The sequence below is a fragment of the Aulostomus chinensis genome, chromosome 14, assembly GCF_037954235.1.
Source record: "Aulostomus chinensis isolate RoL2024-O1b breed Wild chromosome 14, RoL_Achi_v1.0, whole genome shotgun sequence".
NCBI lineage: Eukaryota > Metazoa > Chordata > Actinopteri > Syngnathiformes > Aulostomidae > Aulostomus > Aulostomus chinensis.
The window spans coordinates 22245793-22260521 of record NC_141333.1 but is presented as its reverse complement, the minus strand read 5'-3'; the positions used below and the strand labels follow the sequence as shown (position 1 = coordinate 22260521).

Here is a 14729-nt window from a genome sequence, read left to right as displayed (position 1 = left end):
CGTGGCTCATTTGTCTGAGTGCTGAGACTGAAGGCTGGTGTGTTTTCTTTGGCCTCATTTGGGGTAACAGTTGACCCCCTCTCTCGTTTAAGGGTCTCCCCATTTGGAGTCCTCTCTAGATGAAAACCTTTTAAGAGACCTTTCATGCCTTGTTGTGCAGGAAGTCAAAGGTTTCGTGAGTAATGGAAGCACTGATGTGTGTTTTAGCCGGAGGAAGGTGGAAAAAAGGGAAAGTTGAATGGAGCCATGGAGTCTGTGTCCTAGTTGTTGTTGATGTTGTTGTCAAATGGGTTTTTGGTTTGCTGCGGTCATTGCTGGTGAGGACAGCAGGGCTAATAGTTCATATCCCAGCAGGGGTGTGTGTGTGTGTGTGTGGGGTGGGGGGGGGTGGCTCTGAACTGCCAATAAACCATGCTGATTCACTCTCGTCACAACACAGACAGACGTGTGTGTTTATGAATGCGAGCATTTGTGATCTGAACGTGAGGAATTCAAGAGAAGCTCACCGATAAACCAGGGGAGTAACGGCGTGAGAAGGAGCAGGTACCGCCGGCAGTTGCTACTGAGCATGTGAAGTTCAACAAGGTACAACGTGTTGGAGTTGCTCAATTTCTATATTTGCCCTGAAGTCCAGGGCTGCCCAGTGAGGGGCCCGCAGGCCTAATCTGGTCCAGCATAAGGTTGAATTGCAGTTTTAAATACAAGAAGGAGAAGAAGAGGCATAATGATTAAAAAAACAACTTTAAAATATTAAACTGTGCATCACAATGGTTGCTGTTTTATGGTTTGCGTGGTAAAACTGCTCTCTAAACATGTTGGATTCCTGATTAGCAACAAATGAAGAAGCAGTGACACACACATGCAGGGATGTTTATTAGCACAGGATGGGTTTACTGTGGGGATATCAACGTTCTCATCTGAGTTTCAGCAACAAAGGGAGTCATTTTCTGACCGCCATCATCCTCTCTTAGGTTGAAATCACTCATTTTGTAAAGTCAGAGTTATGATGCGATCGTATCACCACAGTGCACTTGGAGGTCAAGACAACACGGCCAGCTCGTGTTTTTACCGTCAATCAGTGGCAGAGTCGCAGCTGTTTCCCTATCTATCGATCGATCGATCACTCTTTGGTAAGTTCACTTCAGCCGAGCAGGAGACGAAGCCCAGAGCTCAGGTCAGGTGGTGGGTCACCTCAGAGGGGTTTCACATCACTCTGGTGGCTTAAACGGGGAATGCCCTGTTTTCTCTGGGTGACAGGGGAACACTCCCTCTCCTGGCACTCACGGCTCCACAGGAATCCTGCTGCTCCAACATCTCCTCACATATGCAACAGTTTGATCAGAGCTGCCAAATGACGCTGCTCTCATTTTTCCTGAACTTCGGTAGCTCTGATCAGATGTTAAATAAGTGGTTTTTGGAGATGAAGTGAATAAATGAGTCTGGCTGCATTACAAAGCAAACTTGGAGCCTGCCTTCAGCCGACGTGGAGGTCAGGCAGAGTGCGTTTGAGTGAGGCAGCCAGGCAGCACAAGACTGATGGGTGTGTTTGACTGCATTCTCCTGTAGAACCTTTAGAACATTTTTATCAGCCATTTCATGCTAACAGCTGAGTGGAGCGTTCTTATTTCTTGCATTCCTCGATGCAATTTGAGCTTCTCCCTCCCTGTAACCCGAGGAGAAGGAGGGGGAGGTGTGAGGGGGGGCGGGTGAGATCAGTCCAGGTACTGGTCAGTGTCGGAGGATGAAAGTCACAGTGTCAGGTTGCATTAATGCCCTGTTGTGAGCCTCCAGGTGACAGCGTCACATTAGTAAACAGGCCATTGTCCTGCTGTTAACAGTGGCTTGGATTATCTGGATCCATTTGCACTCAGTGTGAGTTTGGTATTTAATCACCGCCTCAGACCTAAAACGTTTGTTACCCCTCAGATGCTCTCATGCTACCTACGTGCTTCCCATTTTTGCCTAGACTGGCATGTACTCCAGCTGTGGAACTGTAAAGCCTTACCCATGATGCTCAGCAGACTGCCCCATTACAGCACCTGCCATGTGCTGATCCTTAGATATCAAGAAGTAACTGCACACATTCTGCTGTATTTGACTCAGGTGTGTTTATCACGAGCTGCGTTTGTGTAGTTGATGTCACTGTGACTGTCTGGCCTTCTCCATGCCTCTGACAGCGGTGTCCAACCTGGACGTGGAGAGTAAGCTGACAGCACATTACCAGGCCCCCTGGCACCAGCACAGGAACGTCTTCCGCACGTCAACACGGCCAGCATGCGTAGAAGAGCTCCACAGGCAAGCCAACCTCAGCCTGTGGGCCCTGCACCAAGGTGAGACCCTCAGCTCCTCCCCGCCCCCCACGACTCTCTGTTGGATTTGTACAAATATTTTTCCTAAGACACAAAGAAAGTTGTCAGGAAAAAAGACATCAAGGTTTTAAACTTGCGTTTGAGCCTGGTGTGCTGGTGTCGTGCTGCCCTCTAGTGGACATCATGCAACAGTACACTGAACCGTTAGATGATTTACTGTAAATGTTTCTCTGCAGGCCATCATATAAACACATGACATGTACATTATAGCACAATAGGCGTGTAACTGAGGACTGAAACAGTGAGGTTAAAAGGGTGTATGACACCTTCGTCTGTCAAACTGTGATGATGAAGTGGTACTTCACCCAAAAAGGGTATTTTGCTTTTCAAGTACTCTCAGATAGGTGTGTGGAGCTCGCACGGAGGCCTTCTCATTGCTGCATCACTCATCTGTGACTCCAGGGTGCAGAAAGAGCCAGACATTGATATTCAGTCTTGTAACAACATTTGAATATATGTGATTAACACTTTCTGACTTCTGGGGACACAAAAAGTACTTACAGAAGTACAATTTGGGGGGGAAGTATAACTTAAAGGCTTCAAGTTTTCAAAAAACAAAAACCAAAATTTGTGGAGTTCAAGAGGTGACCAGATCCTTCCTGCTTAAAGCTACGTTAGCCACCGCTAGCAGAGCCGCCACAGCAGCTGCTCGAGGTGGAGCTACATGGTTGTGATGGAGACTCCGAGTTTTGATAGGCCAGAAAGTTGTGCAATGAAAAGACGGTATCTCTGTTTCTATTGCATTGATTTGTTTTATTCTAGTAAATAATTGAAGTACTCTTTTAATCCTTCTGCTTATGAAGTAGTGTGGGTGGCTATAGGGTACTTTTTCAAGTAGAGTTGAATTCATCTCTTCTCACTCTCGAGTGGACAATGACAGGAGAGCCGGCGAGCGTGAACTACAGAAGCGTTGACACAGTGACTGATGTCTTTGTCTCGAGTTAGAAACCGACCCCGCACGTCTTGGTCCTCCCAGCAGGAAGTCTTTCACCTGCCGTCCTCTCTCAGCGCGTCCTCAACATGAGTCTTGTTACAGATCACCAGCAGAGACGATCCTGCAGCAGAGAGCGGCGAGTGACCATCTCTGCTGTGCCCCCGATGCCCCTGTACCCCTCCCCCCTCATCACTCAGAGGACGGGCGCTCATCTGGCCACGGTGAGGCAGATACCTCTGTACCATCCAAGTTCCCTGCTGCTTCTCTTTAAGATGCTCATTAATGTGACCGTTAGGAAGGTGGGGTGTGTGTATGCTTTTAGAACTTCTTCAGATGTTTCTTCTACAGAATGTTTAGCTATTTTGAGTGAAGCCTGGCGTGACCCTGGAGATGATGATGAGGAGGAGGAGGATTGACATCTGTTCTGATTTTGATGTATTTTGTCGATTACATTTTTATTTTGATGACTTTGCTTCTTCCGAGCAGCCGGAGAAGCTCTTTAGAGACGCAGCTACACAGTTAGAACAAACTCAGGTAACCAGAGAGCTGGACTGTGTTCGTCACGTGTTGACCAGCATGGATGTTCTGTCTATATTTATATGATTCATGAATCATTCAGGATTTCTTTTCTCAGCTCATCAGTCCGCCTCACAAGTATTTCACAGTCCACGTAGCCGTCCTCCTGTGTTGTCTTTGTTCATGTCAAATATCTCCGTCTTCATTTTGTCATTGTCGCCCCTTTTTGTTTTTGCTTTGTAATTCAGTTTGACACCACACGTTCCTCCTCCCCTACCGAATGTTGCCGCTTCTCCCCCTGGAGCAGAAAGGTACTGGTCCCTCCCTCCCTGCCGCTGCACTGCTCTCCTCTAACGCCTCACTTCTCAACTCTTTACCTGACTAATAGGCACGAGGGGTTTGTTTTTTAAAAGCATGCCTTCGAATGCGATCTCTCCTCCAGCAGTGGCAGCCTCCCTCTCCGCCCTGCCGATGTGGAGTCAATTGAAAATAAACAGGAGAAAGACAATTAAGTTATGTAGAGTTGTTGATGGGGTCATGTATGTGAGGAATGCGTGTGAGGACCACGGTCACGGCCGCCAGCAGCCAGGGTTTCTCTAATGATAGGGTTGGCTTCCCATAATCCCTCTGTGCTACGGTTTCCTCCCTGCACCCAACCCTGAGAGAGCGCACCTCCTTGTGTCTCTAGAAGCTCTAAAATATATCGTTCTTGATGGAGAAATGAGCCCAAACATGGCCACTTCAGCTCCTCTCTCCTGTCCCTCATTTTCTCCTTCATCCCTCTTTGGCTCCACTCACCATCCTCTCAGACACTCCTCAAACCGCCTTCCTCTTCTCAAAACACATCAGCTGTAAATGCTCTCCCTTTGATTTTTTTCTCCTACTCGTAGGAGAAGTTTCCTAGGAAACCGGTTTCTTTTGTGGCCGGTGTTTTGTAAGGGTCTCATTGGTCTGCTGGGAACAGAGAGCACAAAGGCTGGGGAGCTGGCTTTAAATGGGGGTGGGAGGTTGCTGTGTCAGGGAGGTGGGAACCAGTCGGGCCTGAGAATCACTCCCAGTTTCACATGTGCCTCCCGGTAGGAATCTCAAGGTAAGAGCTTGGTAGCTTAGACAAATGTAGTGTGGATGTTAGATGAAAGTTTGGGTGCTGGGGGGGCAGGACTGCGCGGTGGTTGATGCTGAGGCTGCCGCTCCGAGGAATGAGTATTTCCTTCCAAACATTTTCGGCGACTCAGATTGGTGCCACAGCTTTTCTGAGCATAACTTTCCAAAACAGCATGTTGGTAATGAACCTCTCCAGCGTTTGTCACATTTCTGTGCTGCGCTGCAGTTGCTGAGGGAAGCAAAGTTCACGCGTTTTACTGACTTTTTATTGGTCTGACATCATTGCAAGCCTGGTCAGGCAGTCCAGGCTATTAAATCATATTGAAGAACAAAAAGTATTTCCAGATTTTAAGTTTTTAAATGCTCTCCTCTTTTGCATGAGTGGATTCTTTGAATGTTTCTAATACTTTCCATTGTCTCTCTCTGTCAGGCATGCTTTTTTCCATTACTTCATGGATTATTGGCGCTCTCGCTCAGCTCCTGAAAGGGCATGTGCGTTTGTGTACCTCTGCTCAGACACTCATTGCTGAGCGGAAACAAAATACTAATCTCTTGAAGTCTTTCCGAGTCAATAACATTGTGAACTCTGAGTGGAATCACACCAGCACATCCCCATCTCAGAAGCAGTGATCATTCTCTAGAAACCTCTGCTGTATCATTCTCATATAAAGCCATCTAACCTTAACAATCTAACCATGCAAATATCCATCTGTTGCAGGCTTCACCCTCTGACCCCGACACTGTCGGGGTGGCTCTAGGTCACCGGTCTAAGTTTCCCATCCCTAACATCCCCTCCACCCTGGACAAGCAGACTAACTGGTCTAAAGCCCTGCCACTGCCCACCCCAGAGGAAAGAATGAAAAGCAATTCTCAAGTGATCACCTCGTGTGTCATCCCCATTAACGTGACTGGTAAATTTAAAGCTCTCAGACCTTTTATGTGTGAATCTGTCGTGAGTTGTGATGTTTTATTTCTGAGACGTCTTCCTTCAGAGGGATCATCAGTTCTTTCTCTCCTTCAGCAATGCCCACTTTCTCTACTTCTTCTTTTTTATCTCTATTTAATGTCGGACTGCAACCACAAAACAGACTTCAGATTTAGCTCAAGATCACAACGGGGGAGAGCAGCAAACTTCAACTCTGTATCACTTTTTTTTAATCCATAAAGTTTCTCCAGCTCTAGCTTTTGAAAAAAGTTTGTTCTTCAGTGAAACTTGGCTGTATTCCCTCTTTGTCTTTATGCTACGCTACATTAAGCTAAATTTCTCCTGGTTGTTGCCTCACATTAAAAACAGAGATATCTACGTCTTGACAAAATAGTGGATATTTACCAAGATGTCCATGTCTTTAAGGAAACAAAAAGCTTAAGATGTTTGTGTGCCAAGCTAAGTTTGGCTAAATGTCCGTTAGACGTAGCCTCACGTGTCACACTCAGATGTTAGAGTGGCTTCTCATCTTCCTCTTTGAAAAATATGAAATAATCCTATTTGGAAACATGTAATACAACTTCCTCAGAGGAGAGCTAAAAATAGTCTTCATGCTAAGCTAAGTTAAGTGAAATCTCATGATTGGTTGTTCCCGCCCTCCTGCTAACTCAGCTAGGCTAGCTAGCTGCTGGCTGGAGGAATCTTCCCATGTGAAAAACTCAAGTCGGCTTATTTCAAAAATCAACAGATTCTTTGAACATTTTCTGTGTGACATGCATTATATTGACGTGTTGGCAACATGAAATGTGTCGCTGTGCTTCTCACGCTTTCCCTGTCCAACAAAGACCATTCATTACTTGCAAATATTGTAGAAAATGTGCTCTTAGTTGTAAAACTTTATCATAAATGCCATAGTTAGCCACGTCGAGTCCAATCAAATCGTGCAAGTCATGCTTTATGTGCTTGTTAACTTTCTTACTGAGGCTTCGACACTTTGTGCCTTCAGTCGCAAAGAGGCGCAATACTGTGACATGAATGCCAATGAGTTGTGTCCAAACTGTTGAAAAGGCCTTCCCGATGGTATTTTCTCTCACTCACATTGACTCAAAAGGAGTGTTGTAGGCCAACGCTGGCTGAGTCAGAGACAGTTGAGAGGAAAAATGCACATTGTAAGCAAAGTCCAGCCATTGCTATGGTGCTGAAAAGCCTGCTATCACATGATAGTCATAACATACGGTGAAGGGAGAGGCAGGAAAACAGGGAGGAAACGACTGAGGCGAAGCTCAAACCACCGCAGCAGGACGTTGTCCTTTCCAGAGCAAACCTGTCAACATGCTGACTTCATGTTCTGAATGCTCTGGCTCAAATACACTTTACTATACTTCTGTAGTACAAAGTACAGACATTAACAGTAAACTGCCGTATTCGCAGTCTTGCTGTTGTGGCTCCATCACATGCAGTTTTGTAGAATATCGAATCTAGTTCATCCAAGTGTTGCGGGGTCGTCTCTTCTTTTACAAGACAGCGTGAGAAATCACTGCCGCTTCCGTGAAACAAAGATTCCTCACATGTCCCGTCTTTATTGCAGGGGTTGGCTTTGACAGAGATGCTAGTGTGCGCTGCTCACTCGTTCACTCACAGTCTGTGCTTCAGAGGAGGAGGAAGCTGAGGAGACGGAGGACGGTCGCCGGCATTCCCAGGCAGGTGCAGCAAGATTTAGGTGAGTTACTCACTGTGCCTCCGCCTGCCTGTGGGACAGCGCACACAACTCCTGTTGAAACAGATGACCGCGGTTTTGATGTGGACGTTGATGTTGTGTCACTTTAACAGTTACGCTTTCATTAGACAGACAACAGCAGAGAGATGACAGGAAATGGAGGGGGAGGGCAAAAGAAGGCCTTGGCCAGACTCACCCTGGGGATGTTGTGATTAATTTTTTTTTCATTATCTTAAACCAGAAAAAAAAAATTATTGAAGCCAAAGACAGACAGAGAGCGAGAGGGAGAGAGAGAGATGTTTGTTGTATAAAGAGACATACAATGTGTATATCTGAGTTGTAATCTATATTTATCCCTGAGAGTTTATTTTCTGATGCGTTTGTTCTCCTTTCGTGTCTCAGACTCTGACGACTCTCCTGGTTCCAGAGAACGCACCGTGATAGTTCACACCAGTCTAGATATCACTCCCTCCAGCGAGGAGCTGGCCAGCCATCTCACCACCAGAGACTCAGGGTGCCAGACAGAAGACTTCTTAATCTCAGGAGCGCCGTCTCGGAGGAGGATCAGGGCCCAGCGAGGCCAGGGAGCCCCGCTGTCCCTCTCTCAGTCTGCGGGCAACATCTCCTCCCTGCTGGACGGCTGTGACACCATGTTCACCGCCTCGGTGGGTGCGCGCCTTCGCTCTCGTAGTCTCCCTCGAGACGGGAGCCGGGTGATAGACGGCCACAACGACAGTGATGATGAGGAGGACACGGAGGATTTCCTGCCTGGAGCCGTGGAGTTGGTTCTGAAGGATGAGGAGGAGAGTGCAGATGACCAGGCCATGTCGGACCACCAGCTGGGGAGCCTGAAGTACAGCCAGCTGTCAGAGACTCCGGAGCACAGCTGGATGGGGAGGACCAGGTCTCAGCTGCCCAGGAAGGCCGACATGGGCAGCTGTGACATGTCATCCAGCTCAGACACCTTCAGCAGCCCGGTACACTCCGTCTCAGCCACAGGAGTGCTGGGAGGCCAGATGGACCACAAAGAAGACCACCAGTCCTCGAGTGGGAACTGGAGTGGGAGCAGCTCCACCTGCCCCTCGCAGACTTCAGAAACGATCCCCCCAGCAGCCTCGCCGCCCCTCACCGGCTCCTCACACTGTGACTCTGAGCTCTCCCTGAACACTGCCACTCACACCAACGACGACCAGACAGGTTTCATGCTGGACCACTACCAGGGCCTCAGGACCCAGCGGGCAGGCTCCTTCTCCTCCACAGCCATGGACATACTAGAGGAGGTAGGAGCCAGCAACCCTGTAGAGGGAGAGTGGAGCTACACCCACCCGGACCCCCCTCACCCACAGGACTTCAGCCCGGAGCCGAGCCGAGAGGCTGAGAGCAGCCTGGGCTGCCCCAGTTTCACTAGCATGGCCACGTGTGAGAGCAGCTACTCTGACAAGCCGCCGTCGGAGAAAGCCGACACTGTCTCCCACTACTCTGTCGACACTGAAGGTTACTACACCTCCATGCACTTTGACTGTGGTCTGAAAGGTAGCAAGAGCTTCACGTACAACTATGCAGCCTCTGGCTCCGATTGTGGCCTGACTGACTTAAGTCATCACATGACTCTCGGGAGACGCTGCCTGTCGTTACGGAAACCAAAGGTGAAGCCGTCTCCGCCTAAAAGGAGTTCATCCTTAAGAAAAATATGCAGTGAGGGAAACATCCCTGTCAAGAGAGAACCAAAGATTTCCTGCGGGCAGCAGCTTCCTCTGTCGTCGAAGGACAGGAACCTGCAGCTTGTGTTGTCGGGCTCTCCAGGTCCTCCAGAAAACTCCTCGCTGGTCCGAGAGCCCCTCAGAATCTGGGGGGTTGAGGGCTCAGCTGACCTACCTGACTTAGGTGTGTTTAGCTCAACAGATGCACATTCCTTTAAGGATGAGGGGGTTGTCCAGTCCGACTATGCAGATCTCTGGCTCCTGAATGATTTAAAATCCAACGATCCTTACCGGTCTTTGTCAAACTCCAGCACGGCGACGGGGACGACTGTTATCGAGTGCATCAAGTCGCAGGAGAGCTCTGAGTCACAGACGTCCCAGTCTGGCTCCAGGGCCACCACCCCCTCGCTCCCCTCAGTGGAGGGAGATTTCAAACTAACATCCCCAGAGAAGCTGGCAGGCCTGGCCAGCCCATCCAGTGGCTACTCCAGTCAGTCCGAGACCCCCACCTCCTCATTCCCCTCAGCTTTCTTTCCCGGCCCACTGTCACCATCTAGTGGCAAGAGAAAGCCCAAAGTCCCAGAGAGGAAGTCGTCTCTTTCGTCGTTGTCCTGCAAAGATGGAGCCACCTCCAAACGAGACCTGGAGCTGCCCATAATCCCTCCTTCCCACCTGGATTTAAGTGCCTTTCACAATGTCAACAACAAAGCTTCAGTTTACAGGACTCAGATACAAACGCTTCACCAAAATAAACAGAGAGTCCCAGTGTTGCCCAAACCTCTGGCACCTCCTAACTCAGAGGGGTTCACCCCCCCTCCCATGGCCATCACACCCTCAGTGCTGCACTCAGTTCAGCTGCGGTCCATCAACAAGGAGCTGGACGGAAGCCATGATGAAGAAGCGGCCACCTTCCACAGCACGCTGTCCTGCAGTCGATCATCAGAGCTTCAGAGTCCTCAGCCTTGCGACTCGCATCGACATCCCACGCTATCAAAGGAGTCCTGTGACTCCTCAAATGAAGAGCTGGCGTGTGGAGAAGCAGCAGGTCAAACTCAGAGCAGCGAAGCTCTGGAGACCGTTACAGCAGTCCGGCTGCAGCGGGAGCCTCCCGCACACGTCCCTGAGACGCCCGCCAGTCCTGAAGCACAGACGTGCAGCGAGCCACAGGAGACGCCCACCGGCCCCGGAGACCCCAACTCGCAGTCTGAGCCTTCACAACCACTAAGACCTGAACCACCTGAAGAAGAACTTTCACCAGTAAAAGCAAGTCTACTCACTGCTCTGATGGATTCAGCCACGGGGGCCGATGGTGTGGATGAAGGTTCTGCTGCTGATGCTGAGTCACAAGCGAGTGACGAAGGTAGCAAGGAAGACGAGTTATCAGGTGTTATGCCTGAAAGTGCCTCTGAGGACAGCAGGGAGGAGCCCACGGCGGAGGAGAGCCTCAGCAAAGGTATAGTATCTCAAAGTGTCATTCGTCCTCATGCACAATGTTTTTGAGTTATCATGAGTGGATGGAAAGGACTTTTTGATGTATTTCCTGGATACTTTTACCTCTTTTGGTATTTCAGATCACAATATGAAGTACACATCGCAAACATTTAATGACTTCAAATTTCCTCACTTTCCGCTCCTCAGGAAACGTTCTTTCGAGAGTTTATTGAATGCAGAATATTAAAACGAGTTCTTCCAACAGACCCTGCAGCCAGTGACCCTGCAGCGTCTCCTCCCAGTGAGGAGTCCAAGTCCGAGGAGGACAGTGTTTTCCTGTCGCCCACCAAAACTCGGACCACGGAGGATCTGTTTGCTATGATTCACAGGTGAGCCCGTGGACGGCGGGGGCTCCGGGTTCTGTGTGCACGTCCAGATTCTTACAGCTGTTTCTTTATTCTCAGGTCCAAAAGGAAAGTGTTAGGAAGGAAAGATTCCACTGAGTTGGGAGTGAGAAACCGCCTCCCTGCCGCGTCGGGGAACACGCCCCCCAGCAGCACTGTGAGCTCGCCCATTTCCCATGTAACACCTTCCTCCGCGGCGACCCCACCGGGCCTGCAGAAAGTCCCCGGGCCGATCTACAGGAATGCAAAAAAGTCCAGCACCTCCAACGAGGAGTTCAAACTGCTCCTGCTCAAAAAGGGGAGCCGCTCAGACTCCAGTTACCGCATGTCAGCTACAGAGATCCTCAAGAGCCCCATTACTCCTAAATCTCCTGGAGACTCCCTCACAGAGTCCCCGTGCCAGCCCGAGGAGCTCGCCTCGCCCCTGCACAAGCATCCACCGGGTCCAGATCTGGCATCAAGCCCTTACCCCAAAGCCAACGCTGAGGGCTTCTCCCCCAAATCCTTCTCTCTGTCGTCTTCCTCCAGGCAGGGCCGCTCCAGGATCCCCCCGCCTGCCAACAGCAGCCGCTATGGTGTGCGAAGCAGACTGTACTCGGCACCCATGCAGGCGATCTCTGAGGGCGAGACGGAGAACTCAGACGGGAGCCCTCACGACGACCGCTCCTCGCAGGGCTCCACGTAGACATCGGGATCCACCTCCAAACTGTGGAGAAGGTACGGAAGGACTAGCCTACTGTTCAACGAGGTGGACCGCCGGGATGTAGCGAGGGCATTCACCAGAAGATCAGGATCAATCTTTTTATCACAAAATAAATGATAAGAATATAATAATTGTAGTAATGCTAATAATACCTTTCTGATTGTGGCTGAGTTTCATAGCTTTTCCCTTTTTGGTTAGTCTCTGAATACTTAAAATGTTTTACCTTTTTAAATTGCTTCATAGAGATACAAAACTCCACGTGAGATGAAGATGCATTAATTCAAACAGGGAAAACCATGATTTAGCATCCAAAATGTCGGCAAAACCCCATTTATTTGGCTCAGGTGAGGTGTAGCTGAGTCTCCTCCCCAAAGCCATGTTAGACACATCATCTTAGCTGACCAAGTTGTATCCAGAAGTCAAAAAAATCCTACTATTTAACACTTTTTACCAGTATATTGTGAAAATAGAAAAATACATTGTATTAACTGTATGTATTCTGTGAATACCTATGCAACCAGACACAATTGTACATTTCCTCACTCAGCCAGTTTTGATACCCCAGCGTGAACATCAGGACTAACACACACAAAAATGTGAAGCATCCATGATTTTACTGAAAAACTACAAGTGATGTGGTGTCTTTGTGTATTTTACTCATTTTTTTAAAAAAAAAAAGAAAAGAAAAGAAAAGAAAAAAGAATTCTATCAAAAAATAGCGTTTTATTACTGCAGTGAAAAGAGTCATGCAATAACGAGTCATTAGAGGTGAGACAGAAAATGCTGAGCACTAACTTGACAATCTCGGGAGACGAGGAGGGAGCAGGTGTTCTCGCAGGAGGGAAGAGGTGATCATACAGGTGGAGGATGGGAAACGGAATAAGGACGAATACAAACTTTCAAATAATGGTCGTTTCTGGTTTGCTGACTTGGTGTGTTTAGGAATTGTTGGAAGAGGCAAATGGAAAGTGTTGCAGAGGATCAAATATGCCTTTATTTTAGGAGAAAAAAGTGACAGCTTGGCCTCAGCAAGTTAAGTGTGTCTGCGTGACGTCTGTGCTGTGATGGGGGGGCAGGTTAGGATTTTTTTTTTTTTTTAATAAAAGGAGATTTAGAGAAGTTCTAGATTTACAGACGTGGCATTTGCTGCTATTTTGTACCAAATGCTCCATCAAAATATAACTCGCCGTGCTCTCATATTTTCTGTGTCGTCACAATCTAAAGATATTTATTTTTGTAATGGACACAGAGCAGGCCTACGCCCGCCTGAAACACACACACACACACTCACACACACACACACACACACGTACACATCACAGAGCTGCAGAACGAGAGTTGCAGCTACTTTAAGTAACCTATTTTATGCAGATACGTATTTTGTTAAAAAGATACACATTTTAAAAGTTATTTGAGACACTGGTTGCAGAGACGAGTGGGACAGCAGCTCTTGATAGTCATGGGAAGATGGCACAAACAGTCATAAGCTACAGGAGGGGCTTTAGTTGTAACCCTGAGTCTGTTTATATCCCACGTAGTCACGATTGTGTAATAGTGAGTATACGGTGTTACTGTTGCAGTAATGGTTCTCAGCCATGTAGCCATATTACCCTGCGGGAGTGTATGTGTCCCCTCGTAGGTACACTGTAAATATCAGCTGACTTTGGCCTTAATAAATACCATGGATGGATTCATTCTCCACATTATCACAAAGACATATAACAGGGTACACAATGGGTTACGTCTGTGAGCCTTCATTCCATTTTTTTTTTTTTTTTGCACTGATAAAGTGATTTTTGTGAAGTTGCATCTGTCTCTTTGCTGTACCTGGTGGTTTTTATCGACCTCTTCATGGTTTCTTGAACGATATTCATACTTCAGGAGTGGAGTGTTTCTGCCAAAGGCCAGAACGTTGACATGTTAGCGGCATTGAACTGTTTTTCTCCTCCCGTTTACTTGACTGAAACGTCTTTGAAAAGATAAAAACAGCGCTAAAGAAGAAGTGCAGCGTACTTGTGATACTAGATACATTTTATTTGGACTTCAATTCAACCTCTTTACTGTAGGTATCAGCTTTGTTTTTGTACAAACTTGTAAATACAAAAAGTTTTTGAAAATGTCACAAAGGTTGTTGAATTGTTTCCTCTGTAAAAAAAAAAAAGTTTTCAAAGTTTACATTAATTTCAACCCTTTGTATATTTTTGAGCTGTGGAACATTTGTCTTGTATTTATTTTTTAGTAAACATTGTGGAAATCCCATAGTCGATCCTATCAAAGCCAACTGCTAGCACAAGAGGCTGCGTAGCTAACGTGCATAAAGACAAATAAATGTGACCGCTTTGAAATGACTCTGATGTGAATTCCTCTCCTCTTCAGCAGATTGTGGCAGCTTGTTCACTCAAGAACTCATACTTAGTTCATTCACCTCTGCTATGAGCTCGTTTGCTCTGCTGTTAGCCAGCTAGCTCCATTCAAATGTAGGATTTACTTTTCTCCACACAAGCACTGAATCATCTCCTCCAGGTGTGAAGAAATAATCATTCGTGCCATATTAAAAAAAAAATAATTTTAATTTCTTTTTTTTTGTTGAAGAAAAATGTAAAAAGCTCCATTCTAAGTTAAAGCTGCACTCAAAGTGTTTTTTCAGAGCTGTTGTTGCTGCTCCAGCTCCTCAAGTGTCAGTTCCAGCTTTTCACCTGTTGGTGGCGACATTTCCCACAACTGGAATAAGTGGGTTAGAATCTTCACGGCCCGGTGGAAAAAAAAAAAATCACAAGATTTAAGATCAGATGCGATCATTTGGAAACTTGGAGATTCCAGCTAAATATATAATTTTTGAAGAAAATCTTTCAAGGCAAAAAACAAAAAACCCAAATACACATTTTATGTAATTCTGTTAGAAGTTTTCAGCAGAGGAGCGATACTC

General features: G+C 47.3%; 1 protein-coding gene across 2 annotated transcripts in view; it reads left to right on the top strand.

Moving 5' to 3' along the window:
• Positions 1-14142, top strand: part of nhsa (Nance-Horan syndrome a (congenital cataracts and dental anomalies)) — a 51483-nt gene extending 37341 nt beyond the window's left edge. The window contains exons 2-9 of one of the 2 annotated variants that reach the window (XM_086224521.1): positions 2178-2330; positions 3406-3524; positions 4068-4130; positions 5642-5834; positions 7437-7568; positions 7968-10718; positions 10962-11085; positions 11161-14142. In XM_086224521.1, coding sequence (XP_086080647.1) covers positions 2178-2330; positions 3406-3524; positions 4068-4130; positions 5642-5834; positions 7437-7568; positions 7968-10718; positions 10962-11085; positions 11161-11785 — 4160 coding nt within the window. In that variant the 3' untranslated portion in view covers positions 11786-14142. The remainder of the gene's footprint in view (positions 1-2177; positions 2331-3405; positions 3525-4067; positions 4131-5641; positions 5835-7436; positions 7569-7967; positions 10719-10961; positions 11086-11160) is intronic. The other variant, XM_086224522.1, reaches the window with a different exon arrangement.
• Positions 14143-14729: the final 587 nt, after the last annotated feature.